The sequence below is a fragment of the Anser cygnoides genome, chromosome 4 (genome assembly GCF_040182565.1).
Source record: "Anser cygnoides isolate HZ-2024a breed goose chromosome 4, Taihu_goose_T2T_genome, whole genome shotgun sequence".
NCBI classification, from domain to species: Eukaryota; Metazoa; Chordata; class Aves; order Anseriformes; family Anatidae; genus Anser; species Anser cygnoides.
Window position 1 is genome coordinate 23,697,463 of NC_089876.1, and position 24,946 is coordinate 23,722,408.

Genomic DNA, 24,946 nt, shown 5'->3' on the forward strand with positions numbered 1-24,946 from the left:
ATATTTCTGCTTTGCTGAGCAGTACTGTTACCAAGAAATAAGTGAACCCTCTGTGACCAACTTCCAAAATGTTGCGAGGGTCTTGGTGATGCTACAGTATTCAAATTTGATTGAAAAGCTTGCAGATAACTTAGTGTAGAAGATGAATTTGAAAACTTGATGGTTTTTAAATCCACACGGTTCTCAAAGAACAAGGTTTTCAGTTGAGAGGCTACGTGTATCCATGTATTTACTCCGTAACTACACATTAGATTCTCCAAATTCACAAGTGCTAGCAGTAACTAAATGGGTAACGACAAAGTTATTCAGCTCACCTTATTATAATGTACGAAGTCTGCCTTCTGCAAAGGTGTTGGTTGCAATACGCACAAAATGAGTGTCTCCACATCTCCTTGCAATGTAGTATGGGTTGTGCCTGTGCAAAAGAAAGAGGATGTAACTTGGGTTTCTAGACGCATGTACAGAATTAAGAATTCAGAAAATACTGTTTGATTCATATCAGTGTTGAATGTTAGCCTGAATGTGAGATACCACAGAGGATAACTAATCATAAGGGAGCTCTGCTGTATTTCCTGTAGTTACCCGTTGCTGTGGCTTATTAAAGTTAATTTAAGAATAGAGGACGCTTGGAAGAATGCAGCCTTGTTGAATGCCAAATGCAAGTCAGAAAATCTAATCTGGGTTCAATAGACAGTTTATATTTTTCATGTAATTAATGATCAGAAGGAATTTAAAGTATGTGCAGTTGCGATGTTTTAAAATTAATTTTGTGGTACGTGGTGCAGTGATAGTTCTATGAAATTTGAAGCCAGAAAGTATGTTTTAGAGGGGAAAATAGAACTGCTTTGGCAATGAACAGTTTGTAAAAAGAGTCAGTCTTATTTAATGCAGTGTTGGTTTTCATGGCACACCATATAACAACATATTGAGGACAGTGTAACTTAGTGAAAGTTAACACTTTTAAATGTGGGGAGATAGTTGTTTCAAATAATTGAAAAAACAAAGGCCATAGCTGTTGTGTATGCAATCTATCCAGACAGACTCTTGCATATATTAGATCTTAGGACTGGGTCCTATGTCAGTGATCTTCCCTCAAGATGAGTAGAAGCAAAAGCTTTCTCTTTCTCTGCTTCACAAGTTTCTCTAAAAAGCTTGGGTTTTAGCTCACTTGGAGATGCTTTAACATGTACGTTCATGTTCCTGCAATTTATTTCTTTTCAGATTCCAAAGTGGCCCTAATGGATAAATTCAAGCCATCCACATTAAAACACAAAGATGCCAATTAATAAATAATGATACTGAGTAAATCACCCTCCTGAAATAGCTCCTTATTTTTCCACGCAGTCAGCTTGTCGTTTAGAGTTTTGCCTGCATGGCCCTGGCATTACTGCTGTGCCCTCAGGGTCATCAGATGCGGGCTCTCTGCCTGGTGGAGCAGAGAACCCAAGCAGAGGAGGCGTATATAACTGCTCTATTTACTTCACTAGCACGGTCTCCCATCCCGGTATATGTCAAAGTGAATAATGGTAACAAATGACTATCATAAAATCAGTGCTTTCCCTTGCCTGGTATAGAGACAGTTGTTCTATATTTCTGTTATTTTACCCTCTCTGTGGACGTCAAGTTATGGGAAGGGCTGTGGGAAATATTTTCCTAAAGAATGATTCGTGTGACTGGACAAACACAGGCTTAAATGGATATGTGTGTCTGCCCTAAAGGTTGAGCACCGACGATCTGATACAAGGATTGAGTGGATAATGCCAGTTTATCCTTGGCTTGTCCTCTGCAGGAAACTACAGACCGATGCGTGCTGCTGCTTTCTTTCCCACCCTCCCCCTGCTTTTCCCTGTGACACTTACCGAGATGTATCGCGGTCATAAAAACAGCTGGGCTGCTGATCCCTCCTGCGTTGGGCTAAGTTTCATCCTTCTGTGTAGCTAATGGAGTGCTTTTGGTTTCCTAAAGCCTCTTGTTTCAGCCTTAACAAATAAACAAGCAAAGAAACAAAGCCCAACCTGGCTACAGACATGTGTAATGAGCAGAATATGGTTTACATTTTTATTGTTGGTAATCATGATGTGGTGCAACTTGTTGTTTTGTTGCTTATGGGCTCTGCGTATCGTCATAATGTACTGGACTTTCTCGGGGGAGAGAATAAGAGATGAAATTCATAACTTGGTTAATTGGAGATTTCTGTAGGCCACGTACAGCACAGAAGTAGAAAATGGTTAGTGTTAGATTGCAGCTACTATCCGATGGGACATCTTCTATCTAAACCTGTGGCCAACTCAACTGGAGGCGTTTCTTTGAGAGCCTAAAAATAAACCCTAAGTCTTACTTCTGAATCCTTGATGCTGAAAACACACGTGCATTAAGTTCTGGCTAGCTGCATTAAAGACAACAGAAATAGTGCAGTAACGAAGTGAGCGTGCTTGCAGGTACGTGGCTTCTGACTTCTGTGGTTAATTCCTTGAGAAAGATTTTCAATGAGGCAAAACCACCTTCAAAACCAGATCAAACGAAAGCAATAGCTGTAATGCATTAGTATGTTCAGGATGATTAACACAGTTGATTTAACAACCCTAGTAGGAAAACTGGGCTTATTCCTTTGATTAAAAGTGCAAATGGAGGCCCGGCATATGCCTAGGAAGCAATAATATGCTGAAGTCTTGAAGAGCAAAGCTCCGTTCACCACTTTCACTTCTCTGCAGGCGCTCAGCCCCTGCTCTAAGGTCCCCAGGGCGAGAAACTTTTTTCCCCACTCCCTTCACAACAGTTTGCAGACTCATCACAGCTTAAGCCGAGGTGTTTAAGTGCCACTTAGTGGCTGTCCAGAGCAAATGTAAGATGCTGTGCTAGCTGGGACAGTTTCACCTCTCCTGCTATTCCACCAGCAGGGGAATGCCTCCTTGCCTTATCTTTGACAGCTTAAGACTGGCTGAAATCAATCCAAAGACCCTGGTGGGCTTTAGGTAAGAATTTCAGTGCCATGAAAACTTACTTTTTTTCCAAATTTGAAGTTCTGTTTGGGTTCTCCTTGTGCCTTTTTTTTTTTTTTTTTGCAATAAATACTTGTAAAAGTATTGTAATGAGTTGCTATTTTGCTGTGTGGTGAGCTAGCACAGGAACCAACAGTAAGAAAAGGTGCTGCCTGAGAGTTGAAATACTGGTGTTCCTAGAACTGCTAACAAAATACACTTTATTCTTCAATATTGGGGGAAAAAGTAAGACGCATGCTTCATTGGGCTTAGTGTTTGGCATTAGCTGATGTTCTGGGATGTCTGCTCCTTAGCAGGATGGAAGTGAAAACTGACATGTTATGAGCGTAATATGTGGATACCCGGTCCTAAGGACCAAAGTTTCTCTTCTCAAAACTGAAAGAACTTCAGAGTGTAATTTACCTATAAGTTACTAATTCCGCAATGAACTAGTTACATCCAGAGGACAACAGTCATCAGAATGTGTGCACTGTTTGTGTGCAGGCCTCCTCTTTGCTTGTAGGAGATTTTCGGTGGATGTTCTGCAGGTTATGAACTGTAGAAAACATGCTTCCAGTTTTCCATTAAAATGAATACTTTTTGCCTTTTTGTTTTGTTTCAGCAGAATCTTTACAGTTTGCGTTTTAAAAGAGTATGCGTATGCCACCTGTGTTTGCAAGAGTCAGAAATGTTCCCAGGAACGTCAAACAAACAAAGCATAGGTTTCTGACTTACAGGCTCAAGTTACAGAATACAAACTGGCAAGATCTCAGGATAAACCCATTCACACAACCTGAGACGCTGAACTTCCAACACGTCATACAAGAACTATGTACATGACAATTTTTCCTTTTGCAGTGCCTTGACTTTTACAGCCACCCACCCACCCAGGTATATGTCAGTATGTTCTAAAAGTCTTGATGCCACCTTAAGACAGCTCAGCCACAGCTGAACTAGACTTCCAGGAAGCAGTCTCCCGTGGAGTTCAATCCCAAATGGGCTGTGAGTGAAGTCAAAGCACATGTATGGGGCTGACATTACGGATATGCAATTAGAGAATGTAATATATGTATTTTTAAAAACTCCTCCTGTTTGGCTGTGTATTATATTTTTTGGATATTAGAAACAAACTCAGGAAGTGAATTATAGCAAGCCTGAATTTAACTCATAAATCTGTTCTGCTTGAAACAGCAGACTGAGAACTTATTGCATCCCGGGGTAGAAAACCCTGCTCAGATAACTTCTGAGGTTCACGTGTTAATTTGGGTCTTCGTGCCCGTGAGTGCATTCACATATGTGAGCTCAGCCCTGGGTTGCAGTGGTATCTGAACTTACCATGTTCCAAATGAAGTTGTGTTGCTCTCCTCCTCCAGTGCTTCCATGGCAGGCAGATGTTTGAACCACAGGGTAAGATCGCTAGAGTGAAGAGTCTGGCTGTCCTGCCCATCCTTCCAGCTGTCCGCAGTTCTTTTCTGGGATACCAGAATTCCCTGTTAATACTGGTAATGCTCAGGAGGGAGGAAACAGCAGAATCAGCCCTTGATTATTTTATTGTAATGTCATTAATCTATTTCAATAGGGTACCACAATCCCAGTAGTATTTTGGGCTTTATTCCTGAGAAAGTGCACACATTTCCTTAATTTTACCTACCCCAGGAGTCTTATGGCTGCCAATTCTAGGATATCTCTGCGGTAAGAAATGGTTAAAGAGACCCGCAGGGAGCGAATCCCTCTTGCCCGTGGGGATGGGTGGTTTTGGGAGAGCTGATTCAGCTGCTGAGGCTCCATTGTTCTTGCGGAGGAGCGGAAGCGCAGTCAGCACATGTGGCAGAAATGTGCAGCCGTGCCTTCCAGTAACGTATCCTGAGCCCTTTGAAGCAATCCGCCTTTATCAAAACCACAGAAGATCAATAAGGGCGAGTCCTGTTGCTGTATTTTATGTCTCCGGCTTGTGTGTTGTATTTCACAAATGATTTCCAGCGTGTTTTTAGGAGTCAGACAGAACTGGCTTGGAACAGCTACACGCGGAGCGCCGTCTGTAAGGAAACCAGGGGCTGCAAGCTCCTGAATGAGAAGTTAACGGGGGAAAAGTGGGTTTTCAGATTGGTAGAGACACTGCCTGAATCCTGGTTTTGAAGATGCTTTATTGCCGTTTTGTGGCTTTGCTGTTATTGAAAGACAGTGTGGCTTAGCCAAAACTATAGAAAATCGGACCAAAGAGCCCAGATCATTGACTGCGATGCGCTTCGAAGGTGAGAAGCCCTGAGAAGAGGGTAGGAGGGGAAAGTGTAAGAAGCATTAAGTGAAAAGTGTGTGTGAGGGAGCACTGCTGCTGAAACTTTCCGCTCTCAGGACAGAAGAAGGAATGTAATCAACAGCACAACACGGCAAACGCAGAACTGCAGATAGCTTTATAAAAACGCGGGTCTGTAGGCATCATACAAAATCACCCTGCGAGCAAATCACAATACTAGGAGGTTTCCAGGGGCATTCCGGCTTCCGCACGGCACAGGAAATTTCTAGGGCAGGACTGTGCTGCAGCCTGCAGCCCAAGGAAGGGCTGGTGATGGGAAGAGGTGCGGGGCGTGAGCCGGGTCAGGCTGCTTGGCGAGCTTTTTAGGTTCCTGCAGTGGGTCGGAGGGAACCTGCTGTGGATCTCGCCCCAGGTGTTGCACAGGAGGCCGCTGCTATGAGGGCGACGCTGCAGAAATTGAAGCTGCTTCAGCTCGACTCTGGAAAAGAGCAGGACAACATGGTACTCGTTTCTTCTTTTTGTTTTATCTGTGTTTAAGGTGCGTGAGGATATAGTAGCAACTCGGTCTGTGTTTTTGGCGGGGGCAGGATTGGGTCCTTTTCAGACAAATAGCTTTTGCACCCGCATGCTCTTTGTGTGCAATTTGCAGTAGCCCTGGGGATGGTAAGTAAGTTCTGGCCCCTGCACCTACTGAGGTGTAAACCTGGCCTGATAGTCTGTCGTCTTCAGCAAAACAAGAATATTATCATTTTATGAGGGGAAAAAAATTGTTAATACTTAACTGGTAGTTGGAATAAAACCTTTTTCCTTCTGTTTATAGTGAACTAGATGTTGCTTTAGAGTATCTCAACTCCAGTAAAATTTCAGTACACTCTGTGTACTGCCTATGGGGGACTGCTGTAGGATCTAGTTAGGAGAAATCAATGTAATCTTCGCATATATCAGTGCTGTTAGATTTGTTATTAGTTTGCTATGGAGAACTGAGAAGACTGGCTACTTATCAGGCCCTTCATGCTGTGGCATTCAATATGCTTTCCTAGTCTGCTACCATTGCAACTGAAGTGCACAAAGTAACATGGCCAGGACAGTGGGGCTATTTTCATGTTTATGATTAATTATGGGAGCAGAGAGCTAGGCTATAACTCTGTAAGCATGCGTTATAAGTATGCATAAAGTATGCATTAAAAATTGTTCATATTGAAACTCATTACTGGACATCTGTAATAGAATGAAGTGCAGATGGGCATCTTAACTAACATGGATCCCATTTAGTAGGCATTTGTAGGAATGCATCACCCATAGCGCGTGGAGTAGATAAGTTTTATGACTGGTTAAAAGAAATCAAAACACAGTTAAGATGTCACTTTCTGTTCATAGTCTGTTTTTCCTCAACACTTTCTAGACATCTTCTATTGCTTAACTTGTCCATTATTGGAAGTAGCAGCATGTAGTATTTCCATGTGGTTTTTTTCCAGTGTGAGGTAGTGCCTCTGCACAAAGGAAACGAGACATTTTCAAACGAAGTGTCCGTCTTCCCATCCGAGTAACTTGGTTTAACTATTTAACTTTCAAGCCCAAGGAACACTTTAAGAGCAACCTTGTAGTTGCATTTCAGGAAAGACTTCTGAAACTTTTAGAGGCTTTTTTTCACCAGTGATTGCTGTGAGGAAGCAAGGGGAGGCTGGAGGAGAAGGGTGCAAAATCCTTCCATAGCCATTTATCAGGGGATGATGATCCTTGTTTAATTGTCACAACCTTCACATTTCACTGCCAGGGGTGGGGTGGATGTTAAAATAAGCAGTCTTGCATCACTCATGTTTTAGGGTTTATCCAGTTATGTCCATGTGTGTGCAGTTTTGCATTGTCCCTGTGGCTGCTGCTGCTCTCTCCCCAGAGCTTTCTCAGCATATTGAAGAGCTCAGCTAGTTGTCCCTCCGCCTGGTCACACTGAGAAGAACAAGAAATACTGGCCTCCAGGGAGAAAAACGGGAAGTTTCTAACTGTTTCAGACATGGTCAGGATCTCACTGATGATCTTGAGGGCTCCACCTCTGTCTTTGTCACCACTTGTTGGCAGCATCCCCATTTGTTTTGAGCTCTGTTCTCTGGTCCTGCAATTTGCCAGTTTGCCCTACCTGTGTTCTACTCTTCCAGTTTCACAGATGCTAGAAAACCGTCTGTCCCAAAACAGAATAGATGCTTGGAACCTCTGATGCTTCTGTATGCAGAGCTTCCCCTGTTGTTTGCTTGCCACGTTGTCCTTTTGGTTTTCTTGCCTCCAGCCATTCAAATTGAAGTGATATCTCTGCAGGTCTGCCTGGACTTACCTTCAGATTCAGGCTGTGGGTTTTTTTGCTCATTTAGAGAGATCTGATCACTTGGTCACAGTTGGCTCATTCAGCAGTGCACATTTGATCTTGGTCAAATGCAAACATATAATCATGCTTTAGCTGAATTAGTCAGAAACCAAGGCAGAGTTCCTGACAGCTTCAAGCTATTTTTTTTTTCTTTTTCCTGTGAAGACAAAAAATACTCAATCCAGCATAAAGTTTGCAAATCCAAAGTTTACTCATCAGTGGTTTTGAAAGTATTTGAAGTGGCAGGATGATTTCAGCCCAGATGAGTATTATGCATCAGATGGCATCAGTAGTCATGAATGGGTACTAGGACCCTAAAGCTGGATTGTGTTTATTGTTACACTGATTGTGTGTAGCCTTGGTCTCTTTCTTTTTCTATATATTTTTATCCCAGCAGGTATCTCTGTACCTGAATATGCCCAGAGAAGCTGTGGATGCCCCATCCCTGGAAGCGTTCAAGGCCAGGCTGGATGGGGCTTTCAGCAATCTGGTCTAGTGGGAGGTGTCCCTGCCCATGGCAGGAGTAGGAGCTAGGTGGTCTTTAAGGTCCCTTCTGACCCAAACCATTCTGTGATTCTATGATATCTTGGATACCTTTGGTATCCCTCGTGTTTGTTGGTCAGATCCTATACATCTAAAAGTGTCCCTTTGTCAGCTTCTCCTCCTGTATCCAGCTTCAGGTGCTGAGGGTAAAACTACTTTTTTTCTGGGTTTAGATTCTCTATACTATTCATCCTTTTCAGAAGAGGAGCCCTGTACAGGATGATGGCAGCATTTTCCCCAGTCCCTTGTTTGAAGAAAGACTTTCAAAGCCTTTCTGCTCTTAACTTTCTGAATCAAATACTAAGAGATGATCCATTCCATTCTGGGTACCTGACTGGTCAGCCCAGCATCTGCTGTCACCCAGAACTGCCTTATAGTAGGGCAGAAGAGCAATTCATTTTCTCTAGATAGACCTTTTTCAAGGGAAAAACAAAAAACAAACAAACAAAACTCTTTGCCCAAAACAGATCCATGGGGAAGAATCTTAAGATAACGCTAGCAGCTAGGAAAGACTTTAACCTTGTAACATGTCATCTCATGTTATCATCTCATACGCTCATGATCTCACTCTAGTTGATGAAACCTTGCCTGGAAGCTTTTGCCCAAGGAGGATTTCATTCTACTGTCTGCTGAGAAACGTGGCCCTTGGGTTCTTGTTCTTCTCTCCTACATGGTGCAGGATCGCTTGTCCCTTCGCAAATTCCTCCTTCCCTCGGTCCTCTTGCTGAGATCCAGGTTACCATGAGCAAAGGCTCATTTGGGAACTCTTTTGCTCTGACACGGTTGAGAGGGATGGATACTGCTGGCTGGGAAGAGGACAAATAATCTGCCATCAAGGCTGCCTTTCATTCTTGCACAGGCAATGGCAGGAAATGCTAATGCTATTTGAACCAAAGAATTTTGGCAATTACAAATTTTGTAGCTGAACGAGCAATCGTATGGAAGCTAAAACCAACAGAAGCAGCTGGAAAAGGTTCTGCTGCCCAAGGTCAGTGCCCAGGGCTCTGGCAAGGAATCGTTCCCTTCTGTCGGGCTGCTGCACAGGGAGGGGATTTCGTGTTGTCTCTGGGCACCGGCCCAAAGTCTTGTGTTTTTCTTACTTGCTACTGGTTAGCAGATAGCCAAAATACTTCAGTCTGCAATCTTAACTGACTAGCAGTGCAGAGATTACCCAAAACATTGTAATTTCCCTTTCCACTGAGTGTCTGAAAGCATAATATTAAGAAGTCAAGCCCCTTTCTTCAGAGAGAGCTGGATTTCATCTTTAGCATGAAAGTGCAGCTCCAGGCAGCGGGCGTCTTTGCACTTTGCCTAAGGGAACACCCATTGCCAGTCCGTGGTTACCTGGCTGGTCTCGCTCTTATCTCTCTTCAGGGGGCTGACGTAGGTCTTGTTTGGTAAGGTAGGTTGGTTTTATGATTAATCTCTTATTTTGTTTTGCTCTGAGAAAAAATATTTTTTTTACAGTTTAGCTAAAACAAGTAACGAAGCTCACTCTTCTCTACAGTATCTTTTCAGAAACCAGCCAGTCAAGCTTGATCATCTTTGAATAGAGAAAAGTCTGTTATTTTCATTACTCTTCCCTCAGTGGATCCAGGTTAATTTTGTCTCATCTGACATCGTATGGAGGTGGCATAAAAGTCTGGAGTTTCCTTAAACAGACACCTTTGTTTTGATATCTTGTAATATAGCTGTACACAAAATATTACAAGTACTGGGGATTCATATAACAAGCAGTACTCTCACAGAAGTAACTCTTTCCGTCTTTTTCTTCTGACAAAACAGAAACCATCTAGCCCACTATGTAGAGTGGGAAGGGAAAAGACAAGACTTAAGGACATCCTAATGAACAGTTAAAACTAAGTATTGAAGGATAAAAATTGTGTGTTTTTAAACAAAGGCCAAATAATGGATAGTGGTAATTACTGGCAGGTATATTCTTTTACTGCATTTTATCAAATACTTTGTGTAGGATAGACGTGAACAGGGAAAGAAGAGGTAAATGGAATTTGTAACAGGTAATGTGAATAGAGGGGATCATCCAAGAAAAGAAGGGCTCCAAAAAACATTTATGGAAAAAGTTTCAGAGGAAAAAGCTTCAAAAGGGAATGGGGTCTGCTATAAAACTACCACCAACACTAAAACAAAAGCAGCAGGAGAGGCCAGCTCTCAAGTGATTACGGTTGTGGCTGTAATCTTAATGCAGTTTCTTGTGAGACTTTGCTCAGTGGTGACATACTGTGAAGACTCTTAAAAATATTTACAGCCATTAAACCTAAAGAAAGCTAAAATCAGAGGAGAGCAAGTCAGAAAATGTTATTCTTTTGAGTTAAAAGGTTGATTATATCAACCGTTCTTCTTTATATCTCCCCCTCTCCTCCCATTCTTACCTCCAACTGGTTTCTTTTAATGCAGAGAGCTTTGTTTGAGGAGAAATAATGAGGGTGGTATTTGTGTATGTGTAAATTTATGAAGGACATCTGTAAAACTGAAAGATCCTTTTTCTGACGATGTAAGCTTTCAGTTGTGGCTTTGAAGCATTTTAACTGCTGCTATTTTAAAAACAGCCACAAATATCTTGCTAATATTTTCCATGATAACATGGAACAGTTCACAGGAATGAGGGTTTTGTCTCTTTTTTTTTTTAAGATCATATGCTTAGATAAGATAGTGTCAAGTGCTACTTACTGTTTATGTGATACAGATGTCATTCCCGGGCCCTGAATTTTTCCATTTACCCAAAATGGATATATAGTATTCTTGGAGAGACAGTTATTTGCACAAGCCAAACTTAAAATAGAAAAATACAGAGGTTCTTTTTTTAGGAAGTTGAACATCCTGAAAAATGAATGCAGTTATTGTTCCTACTACATCGCTTTTTTGTAAGGTGAGCAAAACAGTGACCTTTTCATTTACACTGAAGAATTCCATGCATTACCAAACATTTTTATATCTGAGCACTTAAACCTCACTGCCAGCTATTTCTCAAATGCTCATGAGTGTACCCACTCCTTCCTTCAAGGCTGGCAAATATCACCTCCATTTAACAGATAAACTAAAACAGAGCGAGTGGTGAAACAGCTTGCCTGAAAATGATGTTAACAGAAGCTGGAATTCCTTCACTGTTACTCTATCTCCTAATTCAGTGTCTTCACCACAAGACCTCCCAGCCCTATAGCATGTAGAAGATTTGAGAGCGGACATAAAAATCATACGGACGTCACTATAACAACTGCATGCAGCAGGTTTAGAAGCTGAGTAGCATGAAGTAACGCACTGAGGACGCTTTTTGAGCCGGTGGCAGTCAGGGCTAGAAGCCAGGTCTCCTGACTGACATCAGCATTTAACAGAGACTCAGAGGATATGTGTGTATTGTTAGCTGGAAACTGCGGAAGGGTGCCAGTCAGGAAGGGGGAGCTGGAAAAGCTCCCAAGCAGGCAGGGTCTCCTCAGAGAAAGGGGCAGAAATAATCATTTAGACATGTTTTTGTTCACATTCAGTGTTAGAGAGATGCAGCTCTAAGGCTACCACCACATAGTAAATATAATGTGCTGCTCATAGTTTTACAGTATGCTGTGGCATTGTTCTTGCCTGAAATAAAAGTAGACCAAGTTTGCATACTTAAAAGCTAAGTACTTCTAGGTTTCTTGTAAGGTGCCTAATTTAAAGCCCTGAGAACAGATTTTCTTTATTCATGTATGTGATCTGTACATCATGAGCAGTAGCAGCAGGAAAGTCTGTCCCCTCTATCATGCCAGTAAACCTTTAGATACCACCACCAGAGTGAGTGTTGGTCATACTTGGTCATTATTGGGTTTATGGGTAAAGAAAGTCCATGCATTCAAATGGCTCACTGCCACTATCGTAATGACAAGATAAACCAATGGCCGTGCTTGTGAATCGCTTCTACTTTCACCTGTAGAGCTATTAGAAAAATGGATCTCTGTTCTCCTTTTATGAAAATATGAAATGTATTTGTTATGACTTTAATTATAGAAGCTGTAGCATAGGTTTTAAGTTAATTAAAAACAAGCTCCAGGAAGGCTTTGGGCTATCCAGTCATGAGAAGGTAACTGTAAATGAACTGCGTGTTGTTTAATCAGCTCGTATTGGTTAGTATTTTGTGGCTCCTTGGCAAATGGTGCTTAGGAAAAGGTGTCTACAGGATTTCAAACTTCCACATCAGATGTCTTCCTCTGACTGTGTGTCTTTGAGCAAGCCACCTAAACTGGTCAAGACTTATGTTAATTCTACAGGTGGGTAAACTAGTATTTAGGCTGAAGACTCAACTAGAGAGTCCTAATATCCAAGGGAAGCAGATTTCTCCAGTCCTACCACCACCAGCCCAGCTTGGCCAAGGAGCTGCTGTGTGAGACCAGGGCTGGACATGCACTGCTCTGCACTACCTCTTGCAGCCACCACCATCAGATACTTTCAGTCTTAGGCTATCAGCAATATGCTGTTCCTGACCAGAGGCATTACTTCTCACGGACTCATTCCTTCATGCCACGTGTGCTAGCCACCTTCCCTGGGTAATTCTTAATATTCTGGGTCAGTGATCTGGTTTGGTTTTATGGTTTGTTTGTCTGGTGTTCCTCAGGAGGTGGGTGGAAGCATTGTGCTTGGTATTGCAAAGACGCAGGCATGACCTGTGCAGAACTGCTTTTGTGTTGCAAGGAGCTGGGCAGTCCCCTCAGCCCACTGGGGCACACTATCACATGCCAGTGCTGTGATGCTCGCCAAATCAGTGACAATCTGAGAAACGGTGCTTGTCATTCAGTCTTAGTGTAATCTCTTAAAAATGCACTCTATCTAATTCAGTGCTGCTGAACTGGCACCGTAAGCTGGAGGCAATAAGCTGTCTTGCTCGCTTTGTAAAAAACCAGGGCATGCAAGGCTGGGGGCAGGGGAGAAGGGGCCGAAACTGCCCATTTTCTGCCTCAGTGAGCTGCAAGGATGGCTCTGCTTCTCCCTAGCCTGCATGCTGAGGCATCGCTCTTTTGCTTCGATTGATGCCCAGTGACTTGGACGAGTGGGACGGTGTCAGATCTGAACCGGGAGGCGACTCCATCAGCCCGAGGCCTGCAAATGCTGGCACGTGCAGGATGCTCTCTGGGTGGTTTGGCTGGCTAGATGAAAGCGGCTTTGGGCAAAGCGGAGAGCTGAATTTGGCACTTCACCGTCGCACTTTGAGCAGCTGAACTGTACTGGGAAGAAGCGCAGGGGAAAGCGCTGTGCCTTTCTGTAGGGATTTTGCAAACGTAGTTCTTCGCTTTGTCTCTATGAGGTGATGGAAAATAAAGGGCCTTTTTTGTTGGCTGAAGCGGAGCATTTCCTGTGAAATCCAAGCCTCTTTTCCTCCAGTTCTGTTCGGTTTTCCCCCTCCCTGTCACTGGGGCAGGTCCCCTCCCTTCACCCCCTCAGCTTTTAATTCCCTCCCTGCCGCCTTACCCCTGCAGGCAGAGCCACTCGTGCTCCACCTGAAGTGCCACCAGCTGCCTGACTGGAAACTTACCACCCCACGGTGGCTTTCAAAGGGGAAGACAGTTAAAGAATCATGCGAACTTTAGGCAGGACTCCGATGCTGCCGTGCTCCCAGGAGGGGTTTTGGGGCCGAGGCCCGTGACCACCGTTTGTCAGGGCGAGTTACCTGGGGGGGGCCCAGCCCGGCCGGAGCGGGCTGAGGGCTGGAGCCCCGGAGGAGGCGGGGCGCGGCGGGGGCGGGCGCGGCCCCCGGCCCGGCCTCCGGCCCTTCCCTTCCTCCCTTCCCTTTCCCTCGCCTCCTTCTCTTCCCTTCCCGGCCTTTCCCTTCCCTTCCCGCCCCGGCGAGCGCTGTCGGAGGGCGGCTGGGGCCGCTCCCGGCCGGCGCATGAGGAGGCGGCGGGGAGCCGTGAGGGGCGCTCGGCGGCCGGCGCCGCGCCGGAGCCCGTAGGGATGTCCCCGCTCTTCGGCTGGGTGGCCAAGGTGAGCCCGGGGGTGGCCGGGGTCCGGCCGGAGAGCCGGGAGGGGCTCGGAGCGGGCACCGCAGGAAAGTTGGAAAACGGGGTTAAAAGCGAAGCCCCGGTTGTGCTGCGGGGCTGTAGGGGGGGAAAGGTGCGAGTGAAAGTGCTGGTGTGCAGCGCTCGTGGGTGCTCCGGGAACATCTAACAGCGCTCCTGCTGCTTGCGTCCGACTCTTTGCGAAGTTTTTCTTGGCATATGTGGAATTTATAGAGGGTGGTAGGCTAGTTTATGATGTGAGACTTACTTGAGTATGCCAGTGTATGGGACCGGCTGGCTCTTGCACCTGCGTGTCAAAGGCTACAGCAGTGTCCTCCACCGTGCCTGTGAAGCTACGCAAGGCAGCGGAGGTGGTTTAAGAAAATCTAGAATGTAGTTTAGAGATGATGCTTCAAAAACGTGTTGGTTTTCTTGTTCATTTCCCCCCCCCCCACACATAAACACAATGTAACAGTTGTGAATGCAAAGTGACCTGTGTATGAGATTCCGTGCGGAGGCACAACGGAAAGCGCAGAAGAGGGCAAGCGGATGAGGCCGAGCCGTGTGACAGGCAAGAAGTAGGGGCTCCTTTGAGGAATTAACCTAAAAAATAAGACCGTATCTTGAAGTTAAACTAATGGGTGGTCTAGTCCGTTAGGCAGACCCATAAAACCTGGTTCTCTCGTCTGTTTTGCCAGGTGTAAATGGCCAGTTGCTTAACTATTGTAATGCATCCCTCTTCCCAGATCTGTAAGAGGTGGTGGGGAGGGAGAGCTTGGTGGGTGACTGTGTCACCCCCGTTCAGGTTCTCAGCTAGAAGGATTTGCTCTGATCCCTCCTAAAAAGGAGGCTACTTGGCCTGAAAAGTAGCCATGCCCTGAAAAGTAGAAGTGTATGCTTTCCTCTTTGTACCTGGTTTCTTAATCTGTTTAAGTAGCTACCGAGTGGGGCCTTTTCTTTTATTTTTTATTTATTTATTTTAAAGTAGTTCCTTCTGCCATCACTGTGGCTCTGTCTCGCCAGTGGCGCAAGGCCTGATCTGCCGTGCATTTACCTGAGGAAACGATCCCGTGCCGGCTGCCACAAGCACACCAATCTCATCTACAGGTGGCTGCTGTCAAAAATGAGCGACTCTGTTGGGTAAATACTGCAGGACGGAGCCGCGGGGTAGCCCATTTACCCCGCTCATTGTGAGTTTCCCGGCTGGACAAAGCCGCTAGTCAGAGAGGAGCGAGTCTTGGAAGCGGCACAAGGCAGAGCCTGTGGTGTGCAGACTTGGCTGCGCTTCTGGGGGGAGTAACAGGAGCTCCTGCAGAAACGCGCTCCTGGCTTCACTCGAAGAAGTGTTTTCTGGGGTTTCAAAGCCAGTTATTACAGCGCTGTTTCCTTGCAAGTGTTTAGCGTTAGTCTTTTAATGGCAGCTAATCACCAGCCCTAGCTTGGGAGGGAGAGCAAAGCGGTGTACTTAGAAAATGAGGCTTGTTAACAGAGGAAGCCATCCAGCCTGCCAAAATCTGATCAGTAAAACATAGAAAATACTGCTGGATGCTTTCAACACAATGGCAAGCCTTGCCGGATTTTATAAGATGGTGGCCCCTTCCAGAACAGGGAATGACCTGAGGGTGTGTTTGGGGGAACTGTCCCCCCTCGAAGCAAAGCTGGGTGGCTGTTACTTAAAAAGAAAAAATGATTCCCTCACCCAGGAACCTAAGTGCTTAGTGTCCCTGTGCAAGCCCTCAGACCTGTAGATACTTACAGGTGAAGTAATTTACTCCCATGTGCTATAAAATTGATCCCCGTTGTTTGTATAAGTGTTACCTTTTAACATGTATTTACTGATATTTTACATGCTGTTTTACCTTGCTCGTCTCCCATCTCCACACAGACTCCTCAGGGGTGAGTTTTGTCATGTTGGTATTGCCCACACTGGCAGTGTGGGTGCTGGCTAAACCACTGAGTGATGGTGTGGTAGATAGTGAACTCTTAAGCACTGACTTACTGTAGTCTATTAAAATGATTTAAATGAAAGAGAATAGTTATGCCTGCTGTTCCTGCATGGTTTTATACAAAATCAGACAACTGACTTCAGGGAAATACTTGACTAAGCACCTTAAAACATAGCTTGTTCAAAGTGTAAGCTAACTTTCGTCAGCTGTAGGTAGACAATAGTCACTTTAATAACCAAAGATACTTCAATCTTTATATTCGGTTTAGTTCACTGCAATAACTGCTATAAAACATAAATAACTTTGAAGTCAAAACCCCAAAACTTTCCATCTGCAAATAAAAAATATATGGAAATGTGGGGTTTAGCAATTTATGGTGTACTTGCATACGATTAATTCATCAAAAAGAGATAATAGTACAGAGATAGTTGCTAAGAGCTTTTTTATTTGGTTTAATTGTATTTAATACAGCTTTAGTTTAAGTAAGAAAAAAAACAACTTTGGCATTAGTTATCTACAATTCCGGCTTCATTTTATAATGCAAATTTCTATTCATAATCTACCTGACAGAGTCACAATTAAGAAATGATCACTGAAGAAATAAAGAAAGAAACTGTTCTTGGCATAATAAATTGTATAGAAAGAGAATTTGAGTAAATGCGTTCTCAGCTAGTTAAGCAATTTATGCATAGTGTCTTTCTAGTTACAAAGAAGTGCTGTATATTATATAAAAGCTGTGTTTAGCTTCAGCTCATTTTGCCTACAGGATTATAAACCAACAAGGTACAATTAAGTAAACTAATATAAAATGCAAAGCAAGGTTGGTTACGTGATCTGAATCAAGGTTTTTTCTACAATGATTCTGGTGGCGCGGATCGATCAACCCCTGTTGGCTGTCTCCGCAGCTCCATCCCCTTCCAGCCTGCAGGACGGCAGGTCTCCCACCGTCCCCGAGAGGGAACGGGCTGCAGCAGGGCTTCACTGCAGCCCCAAGTACTTTCGAGAATGGGCCACCAGGCCGGCAAAAAAAGCACGCCGGCATTGCAGGATGGGTTTGCCACGCAGCTGTCCCCTTCTGGTTTGGCTAAATCTTGCACCTTTGACTGACAAGCTGATCGCTTGGATTTCTTCTGTACCAAAGAATGGCTTCTGGAGTATGTTCACAATAGATGCTCTCAAACTCCCAATAGCAAAGCAAGAAGTAGTTTTCTCAAGGACTGCTGAGGCAGAATCACCTGGGATCTTTCTTCAGTGTAGGAAGCGCACAAAGCATTAGGAAAGAAAACTTACACGCTGCTCAGGGCAGCAGTGCTTGGATACCTGGCTAGCATTACTCAAGTAAGATAATAAGACTGGAAATGCAACTTATTTTTGTTGGAATCCTCAGATAATTCAATATGCTGTGGTGGAAGTGATTTTGCGCATGTTTTGCCATTCTTTCTATTATTTTCTAAATAACCGAGTGCCTAATAGACCTCGGGAGGAGAATGCGTGGGAGTAACCATCTACTTCTTAGCTTAGGTCAGGAGCTGCAAATGCAGTTCATTTGCCTTCTGGAAGAGAATGAGAAGGAATGAGAGACTGAAAATCAGGAAGTGCAAGAAATCCCTCCCCTTCCTTTTTTCCTTTTTATTCTGCAAGGCCTATCTTGTCTCTTTTCCTGGTCTGTTTTAGGGTATATCCTACTCGCATGTGGGTGTGTTTTGTTATAACTGTACTGACTTGTCTCTTTATTCCCCACTGCTCCTAGTCAAGTCGAGGACCTGTGGGCATCTTTAATCCCTCAGTGAATGACTTGTGTTTTAGCCAAATGGATCAGGATTTGGGCTCATAAGGAGCCCTGATAACTGGTCATTTTAACGCTATCTAAAGCTTGGTAAACTTTGAAGTTTATTAAGCCTTAGTTTTAAGTCCATCTTACTTGTAAGATGGTAAATTAGTTGGGGAGATGAATCAATGGTGTTTGTATCCTTTGGTGTAGGCCCTTGTTTGTGCTAGTGCAGTTACCCCCTGTTTCTAAATAAATTCAGACACTTGTACGCTGAATCATGGATCAGGGAGTTAATTGTGAATTAGTGTCAAGGAAGATTTGGGGATGAGCGGGGAAGAAACGCTCAAATGCTGCAGTTTCTCTTGTAGAAGAAACTTCCCCGAAGCCTTTAACGTGGTGTGTAGAGCCAGAGGGACAGACCCTCACTTGTCTCCCGTGCCAGATGCCTGCGACACAGAAAAGAGAAACTTGAGATTTCTGCAGGAGCTGCATTTCTGTGCCCGAGTTCACAGTGCCCTTGCCAGAGACTACAGGACTGCTGCTTGGTGTATTTCTCCAGGTCAGATTTTTTTTGGAGGGGGGGGAAATGTTGTCACCGACCGACAGCGTTCAGATGAGCACCAATCCTCGCCAAAGGCTGAGCGTTTCGCAGGCACGCCGCTTTCTGTATGCCAGTCACTCCCCGCCTTGCCCGCGGGTCCTGGCGATGACTGAGGAACACACGCTCAGCATCCCAATGAAGCGGGTCCTGCAGTGACGCCGCTCCCTTACTCAGCAGTTACACAGCTCTCTTTGGAGCTGCTCCGCTTCTGTGCTCCCTCTTTCCATTTCTTTCTCTAGACACGGTCCGAACTACACCTGCTTCGCTTACACGTCCCCGGTCCCCTGGGAGAAGCGCAGGATGCAGGCGGGCTCACACTGCTTTTACGGGGCTCTGCGATGCTGTATGGCAGCGTCCTCTGCCTCCATAAGGTGCACGAAGGGTGCTTAGGAAGGAGCAGGTCTCTCTAGAGTGAAATTCCTGGTCATGTAGATTTCAGCTCACAAAGGCTTTTCTATTGAATCATTTATGCCTTTCTGAATTAATTTCTTATGAGCATCTACTTTCAGGTTCATGTCGACCTTCAGATTTCTTAATAAGCCAAGGCTGACGAGGCTGCTTAGCTTGCTGTTTTACACAGGTCCTGCCCTCCGCAATTCAAACCAGAACTTTTAGACTCCAACTGAAAGTTGTTTGCTTTTCTTCGCTGGAAAGCTCCCTGCAAATCGGAGCTATTAGCTGTCTTCACGTGGTAAACATGTTTTGGGCCAAACCAATAGCAAAAATACCGGTAGGTCCTGCAGGATCAGGGAGGGTTCCTGGTCCCGTCAGAGACTGAGAGTGCAACTAAGTTTGGGGGTTTTCTGTATGTATATGTGGCATGGCAGTTTACCTTTGATTTACACGTGATGATCTAAAATACTGCCTGAAATCATAGCCTGCTTTCTTGGAAGGCTGATATAATGAAACAGTCTCTAGGTGCAATAGAAGTGTTTCTGAGAACGTGAAAGCAGCAGTTTGACTCTGGGTTCCCCAAACAGAAATATCCATAAGGGAAAAGTTGGGCAAAACACCACGTTGTTCAGAGATCAGCTCACGGAGCTGCAGGACAGTCCCAGTTCGCATGGCTTTCCAGTAGCCAGCATGGATGCGAGGAATGGGGCCCATCTCAGGTATTGTTGGCATGTTGACCTTTGGCTGCTGCTGCGTGAGAATCTCAGGCCTCAAGAAGTTCTCCAGAGTTTCTGGGGTTTAGACTACTTCTTTAGTCTGTCACAAAGTGGAGCACTGTGGAGAGAGACTGTAAAAGCATGCATCTCCTTCCGTCCTCAGGGCAGCGTGCACATGAGCCTGTGTGCGTGGATGGTGCCGTTCAAAAAAAAAAAAAATTTACATGAATCTTGGCTGAAATACCTGGAAGCTTCTCCCCAGTTTAAAAGTTGCTGGCTTTGGACATGGGAATGCTTTTTTTAGTGCTTTTTACAGCATCATCACAGGATTTTTTTTTTTTTCCAGGGGGGATCTTTGATATGCAGTAACCAAACAGGATTTTCAGGTACAGATACCCTGAGAAACTGCAGGTCTCAGGAGAACAGACATAGTTATACAGGCACACTCCCGACTACTGCAAGTGGGAAAGATGAGCTAAATGAAGCAGCCCCCCTGCTTTTTTGTGTTTCTTTTTTTTTTTTTTTTTGAGTGTGTGTATGTGTGTGTTTATTTCCAGGAGCTCTGTAACCAGATGTCTTACTCTTCCTAGATCCAATAACAGTTGCCTCTCTACATTTACAGGACCCTTGGCCTGGTGCTATAGTGCCAAAGAGGTGAGCTCACTGAAGCTGTTGTCATGGAAATTTGGATGGCTAGCACTTTTCTCTAAATGTTTCATGCTGTTTTTGTTTCTTCGGACTTTTTTATAGCTTCCAATCTCCCTACAGGCAAGCCATGGAAAAGGAGATTTGATAGAAGTGCTTTGGAGTTTTAGGCGATGATGTGCAAGGAGTCTGTCTTTAAAACTCTGTCAGTAGTTACTCAGCACCTGAACCAAAAATCCATGCTGGAATTTTGGAATGAGGATAAATCCCAGTGGAGCACAGCCTGTAGGATTTAGCATTTTGTGGCAGCGACTGACATTTTCACTTGGTGTATAGCTGGGGGAGGCTGACTTGTGTGGACTTCAGAAACATTTTTATTTGAAAACACAGTTTAGGGAGCTCATGCTACATTTAGTGGGTGAATCACAGAGTCATATACAAAACTATCTATTGTAGGCTGTTATAATTCAGGCAGCATTTTGTCAGTTCGGTGTTTTTAAAGATTCAATAATGCTTTCACACATGTTTAAAAGAATCAACACAAAAGAGCCCAGTCCATGTGAGTATTAGGTGGGGCTGAAATACCAGCAGTCCCCAGTGCTGACATCATGCTTTGGGGAAAGAAAGACACATCCATGGAGGCTTTCCTTAAAATCTTGTCTTCTTTCCCTTACTGCTTTCCTTCAGCTATTCTCACAGAGCATCGCCCTTGCATCCCCCCTCCAGCTTTTTGTGGGGACCCTCAAAGTCTGTGACGTCTGTTTTAGAAACGTTGAATACTCACCACTCCCTTTTGGATTTCCTCTAAGTATTTAAATATAGAATACTTTGGAAATACTGTGAAGGTCAGAATTCCCTCGCTGTGAAAGGGGTGTAACCGGTGAGTTGTCCAGCTTAGCTGAAGTTCAGTGCTCGGTAGTCGTCCACCTGCCTTACCGTTTTCTAATGGAACCCAGCTGTAACTTGCGGTGAGGAGAGGAATACGAACAAAAAAGGAATAATGGAAAATTTACTCTTGGAAGAAACTGGGTAGGTTTAAAATAGCAGTCTCATAACCCTGAAAAGAGAACAGGATCTGAATTTGTGTGCATCGTTACAGTTTGTGGCTCAGTAAAGTATGATGCAGATCAGATTTGGTATTTATACAATACTAATGCAAATAAGTAGCAGGAGCTCCTGAAATGCTTATGGTGATGGGCCAGCATATATTGTTGAACATCTTTGTTTACACTCTTATCAGTACATCTTTTGTATTGATTATGGTTCTCCCTGATCTTGCACTGTCAGGTGGACACTTGGTTTGGAAAGGCACCTTGGTAGGTCTGTGTGGTGACTTCTGGTTATCTTGGTTCCCATCAGCGCAGCTAGCTTGCTCTGACTACAGTGATGGAAGAGCATCATTGATTCTCAAGATATTTGCTAAAATATTAATCTTCTATTTTCAAACAAATGAGTTGGGTGCTGTGGTGTGTCTTTTCCACACTGTGGTTTTTCTTTTTTTTTTTTTCTTGCATTGCTTTCTGACACAGAAACAAGAAGACTCACAGTAACTAATTTCCCTGAATTTCGTCTCTTGCTGTTTATTCTTTGCATAATTACTTATTGCATAAATAGTATTTCCAAACTCCAGTCAAGCATCATGTAGGACTGGATGCTGGTTCGGTGTTGTTAGGGCAGCTATCTGAAGAGACCAGATGATGCACCTTCCTGCAGCTTCAGAGGATTGTTGATGATACTGTGTAATGGCTAATGGAGAAAGAACAGGAGGATGGATTTCAGCTGTTATGCTTCAATTATTGGAGCCTTCCTAGATGAGTGCTGCTTCTGAGCTCATTCAGCAGTGCCTGCATGGGTCAGGCAATAGTGCTGAACTGAGATGATCGAAAGAAAGTTGTTGGCACAGGCTGCAGGTCTAGAGCTCTGTCCTTGTAGGGCTGTAGTGAGTTTGGTATGGGACATCGACATTCTTGTTGGAGTTCTAGGCAGCGGGGAGAACCATTTTCATGATCTGGAAGCATTGCTAAAATTCCTTCTGGCTTCTTTTCTAGGGTGACACCTTGGCTTGTCCTTGGGGTGGCTTTCAGGAGTGATCCCTTAGCTGCATTTGTCCTGGTGGTGCCTTTTATCCATGTTTTGGCAACTCTCATCTGTGCAGGACAGAATGTGCAGCTTTATCTAAAAAGGACAGTGACATCTGTGTTTTGTCTTGGGTCATGCAAATTCACTTCTGACTGTCAACACGGGGAGCAGGCTTGGCTGCCCTGCAGCAGTTAAAAGAGACCAGCCAGTGGAGATGTCAGCCTCTAAATGAAGAAATGAGGTCTGATTAACCACCAGAAGCACAGGCAAGTGACAGTAGGTGTGAAGTAGTGCGGTGTGGGGTGGTCTGCCAGACTTGGGATGCTTGGTTTTAGCTGTGTTCCTACAATCCATGATGGCATTTGCAGTGAAATGCTGTCTTGCAGACAGTCTGTAATTAAACAGCACACTTTCCATGCTGATCATCTTCCTCTGAATAAATCATTAAATATCTTCTTCAGACATCTAGCATCCCATCTCTTTTTTTTCCTTGCTTCACTTTTCTAGCCTACTTACATACTTGATATGGACATAATAGGCTTTTTACAGTGACTTTCAAAGGTACTTCAGGTAAGAGTTTATGGAACAAGTACGCTACAGCAAAGACACGTTTTTCCAAGCTTTTTTTCCCCAAGATTTTTGTCAAATCTGGATATGAGATGGAAAACAGGTTACAGAAAAGTTTTCACCTACTTTAAAAGATACAGCTGTCTTAAAATTTTAACAGGAGGGAAGAAGCAGGCTCTAATTTGCCTTTTATCAGCAGGAATTGGAAGCACTTGCTTTTTAGGACAATGATCCTTGACTCTTGGGAGAAAAAATTGGCAAATGCCCCTAATGTGATCTGGCTATATCTTAATGGAGGGGACGTTGAGTAAACAGTTTGCTCTTCCCATTACTTTCCTAAGGATGTTCTGGAGTTACAGGAAGCTATCACTGCGATCTTGGGCAGCAGTGTGCTTTGGAGTGTCCTTGATAACAGTTTAGAAACTATTTTCAGGAGAGTTAGAACCACGACCTATCCTGTTGCAGCTAAATTTCTTAAAAAAAAAAAAAAAAAAAAAAAAGCTGAATTATTTTCATTCAAATTACATAATAAATGCTTTAGTTCAAATGCCTCTAATGAATAATGGGAGGTCAGTGAGCTTTCTATGAGTTGTTTCAAAAATCAAAGTACAGCTTAATTCTGTAGGTTGTTAACAATTTTTCTGTATGTTCTCTAAATAATAAGGGTCTTGATACGAGCTGTGGGTTACACTCAGGTGTATGTTTGTATTGTTCTTCCTCCTCTTCCATTACACTGAATGCACTGTGCCTTAGGAATGCCTGGTAAAAATCAGCAGCATTACCTTTAATCTTCAGATTAACGTCTGTTAGTTCTGTGAAGTATCCTGCTTTTCCTCAGATGACCACCTAGGTAGGAAACAAAGGCTGGCAAACACCTAGTTTCAGTTCATATTTTCAAATGAAGTTAATTTTCCTAAATAAATACAATATTATTTGGGGTGATTTAGAGTGTATTTTAGAAAAAATGAATACTAACAGCTAGTGTCAAGTATATATGTGGGTTTCATGGAACTATACAGTTCCATGATGACAAGTTCTGGTGATATCTGTAACTTGTCTTCAGAGATCACTAACTTGTCACATGAGAAGGTGATGTAAATTCTGCTTTCCCCAGCTGGAAGTTGGTACTTTTCAAGGTACTAACTTTTGTGAAATGGGATGTTCGTGGGAAGTTTAACTGTTGTGTTGCAGTCCTGTCCATCTGTAAGCTGACCTGAGGCAGGTGAGATCTGTTACTACACGACACAGCTGCAGGTCCTTGCTCCTCCAAGAGCAAATGGGTTCACTTGCCTGTTAAACCTACCAGGCAGGCAGAGTGCTGGAAAAAAGCTAAGTGCTTTCTGCACTCTGGTTCCCCTGGGACCTCCATAAGTTTCATGTCTGAGTAAGATTCTCCCCACGAAAAACATCCAACCTACCCCACGTAGTTCTAGGGAGAAGGAGCATGCAGCTGTCTCATCCCTCAGGAGGTCTTCCTGTGCTCTCAGAGCAAGGGAGAAGTGTTGTGCTCTGCTGCAGGTAGAGCTAACTTACACACCATGGAGCTAACTCCCTCCCCAGTGATAATTTCAAAAGAAAAATCCACGGGAGGTGGATTTTTGACATTCACTTGGATCAGCTGTCCAAAAAGGTTGTATCAGAAATAACCTCAGTTGTAATGAGGGCACACATCACAACTTGGGTTTTCCTCCCTTCTCGTTTGGAGTTAGATATTGCTTTTAAAAAGAAAGACAGACCAATTTGAGGCTTTTTATCATTTGAAATTTGTTTTGCTAGCTCCTGTTTTGCCAGTTGTCCCTATGTAAACTGTGATAAAAGCTTTGCGAGCAAAGGAGATGGGGAGAGAACCTGACTTCTATTATGAAATTGGAATTTAATCTGATATTTTTTGTTCCCAAAATGTTCTTAGTAACTCATTTCCTGTTCTAAACGCTGGTGTTGCCTTTCAGTTTAAAAAACAAAACAACACCCCAACAACAAAACCTGTCCCAAAAGCTTTCAAATGTCATTGCTGTCTCTTGCCGTTTATATCCATGTAATAGGATTCCTCTTGTTCCCTTCCCTTAGCCTCCAACTCTGCCCTGGGCCTGTCTCAGGCCTGTAAAAGGCGCTGCTTGCA

The 24,946-nt window shown here is 43.9% G+C and overlaps 1 protein-coding gene across 9 annotated transcripts in view; it reads left to right on the plus strand.

Annotated features, from left to right (window-relative positions):
- TBC1D1 (TBC1 domain family member 1) overlaps positions 1-24,946 on the plus strand; it is a 114,210-nt gene that overhangs the window by 18,896 nt on the left and 70,368 nt on the right. The window contains exon 1 of one of the 9 annotated variants that reach the window (XM_013185994.3): positions 5,006-5,733. The exons of 6 other annotated variants lie outside the window; for them this stretch is intronic. In XM_013185994.3, the coding sequence (XP_013041448.3) occupies positions 5,668-5,733 (66 nt within the window). In that variant the 5' untranslated portion in view covers positions 5,006-5,667. Of the gene's footprint in view, positions 1-5,005; positions 5,734-13,887; positions 14,096-20,058; positions 20,191-24,946 lie in introns of those variants that run through there. 2 more of the 9 variants (XM_048072974.2, XM_013185993.3) reach the window with 2 other exon arrangements.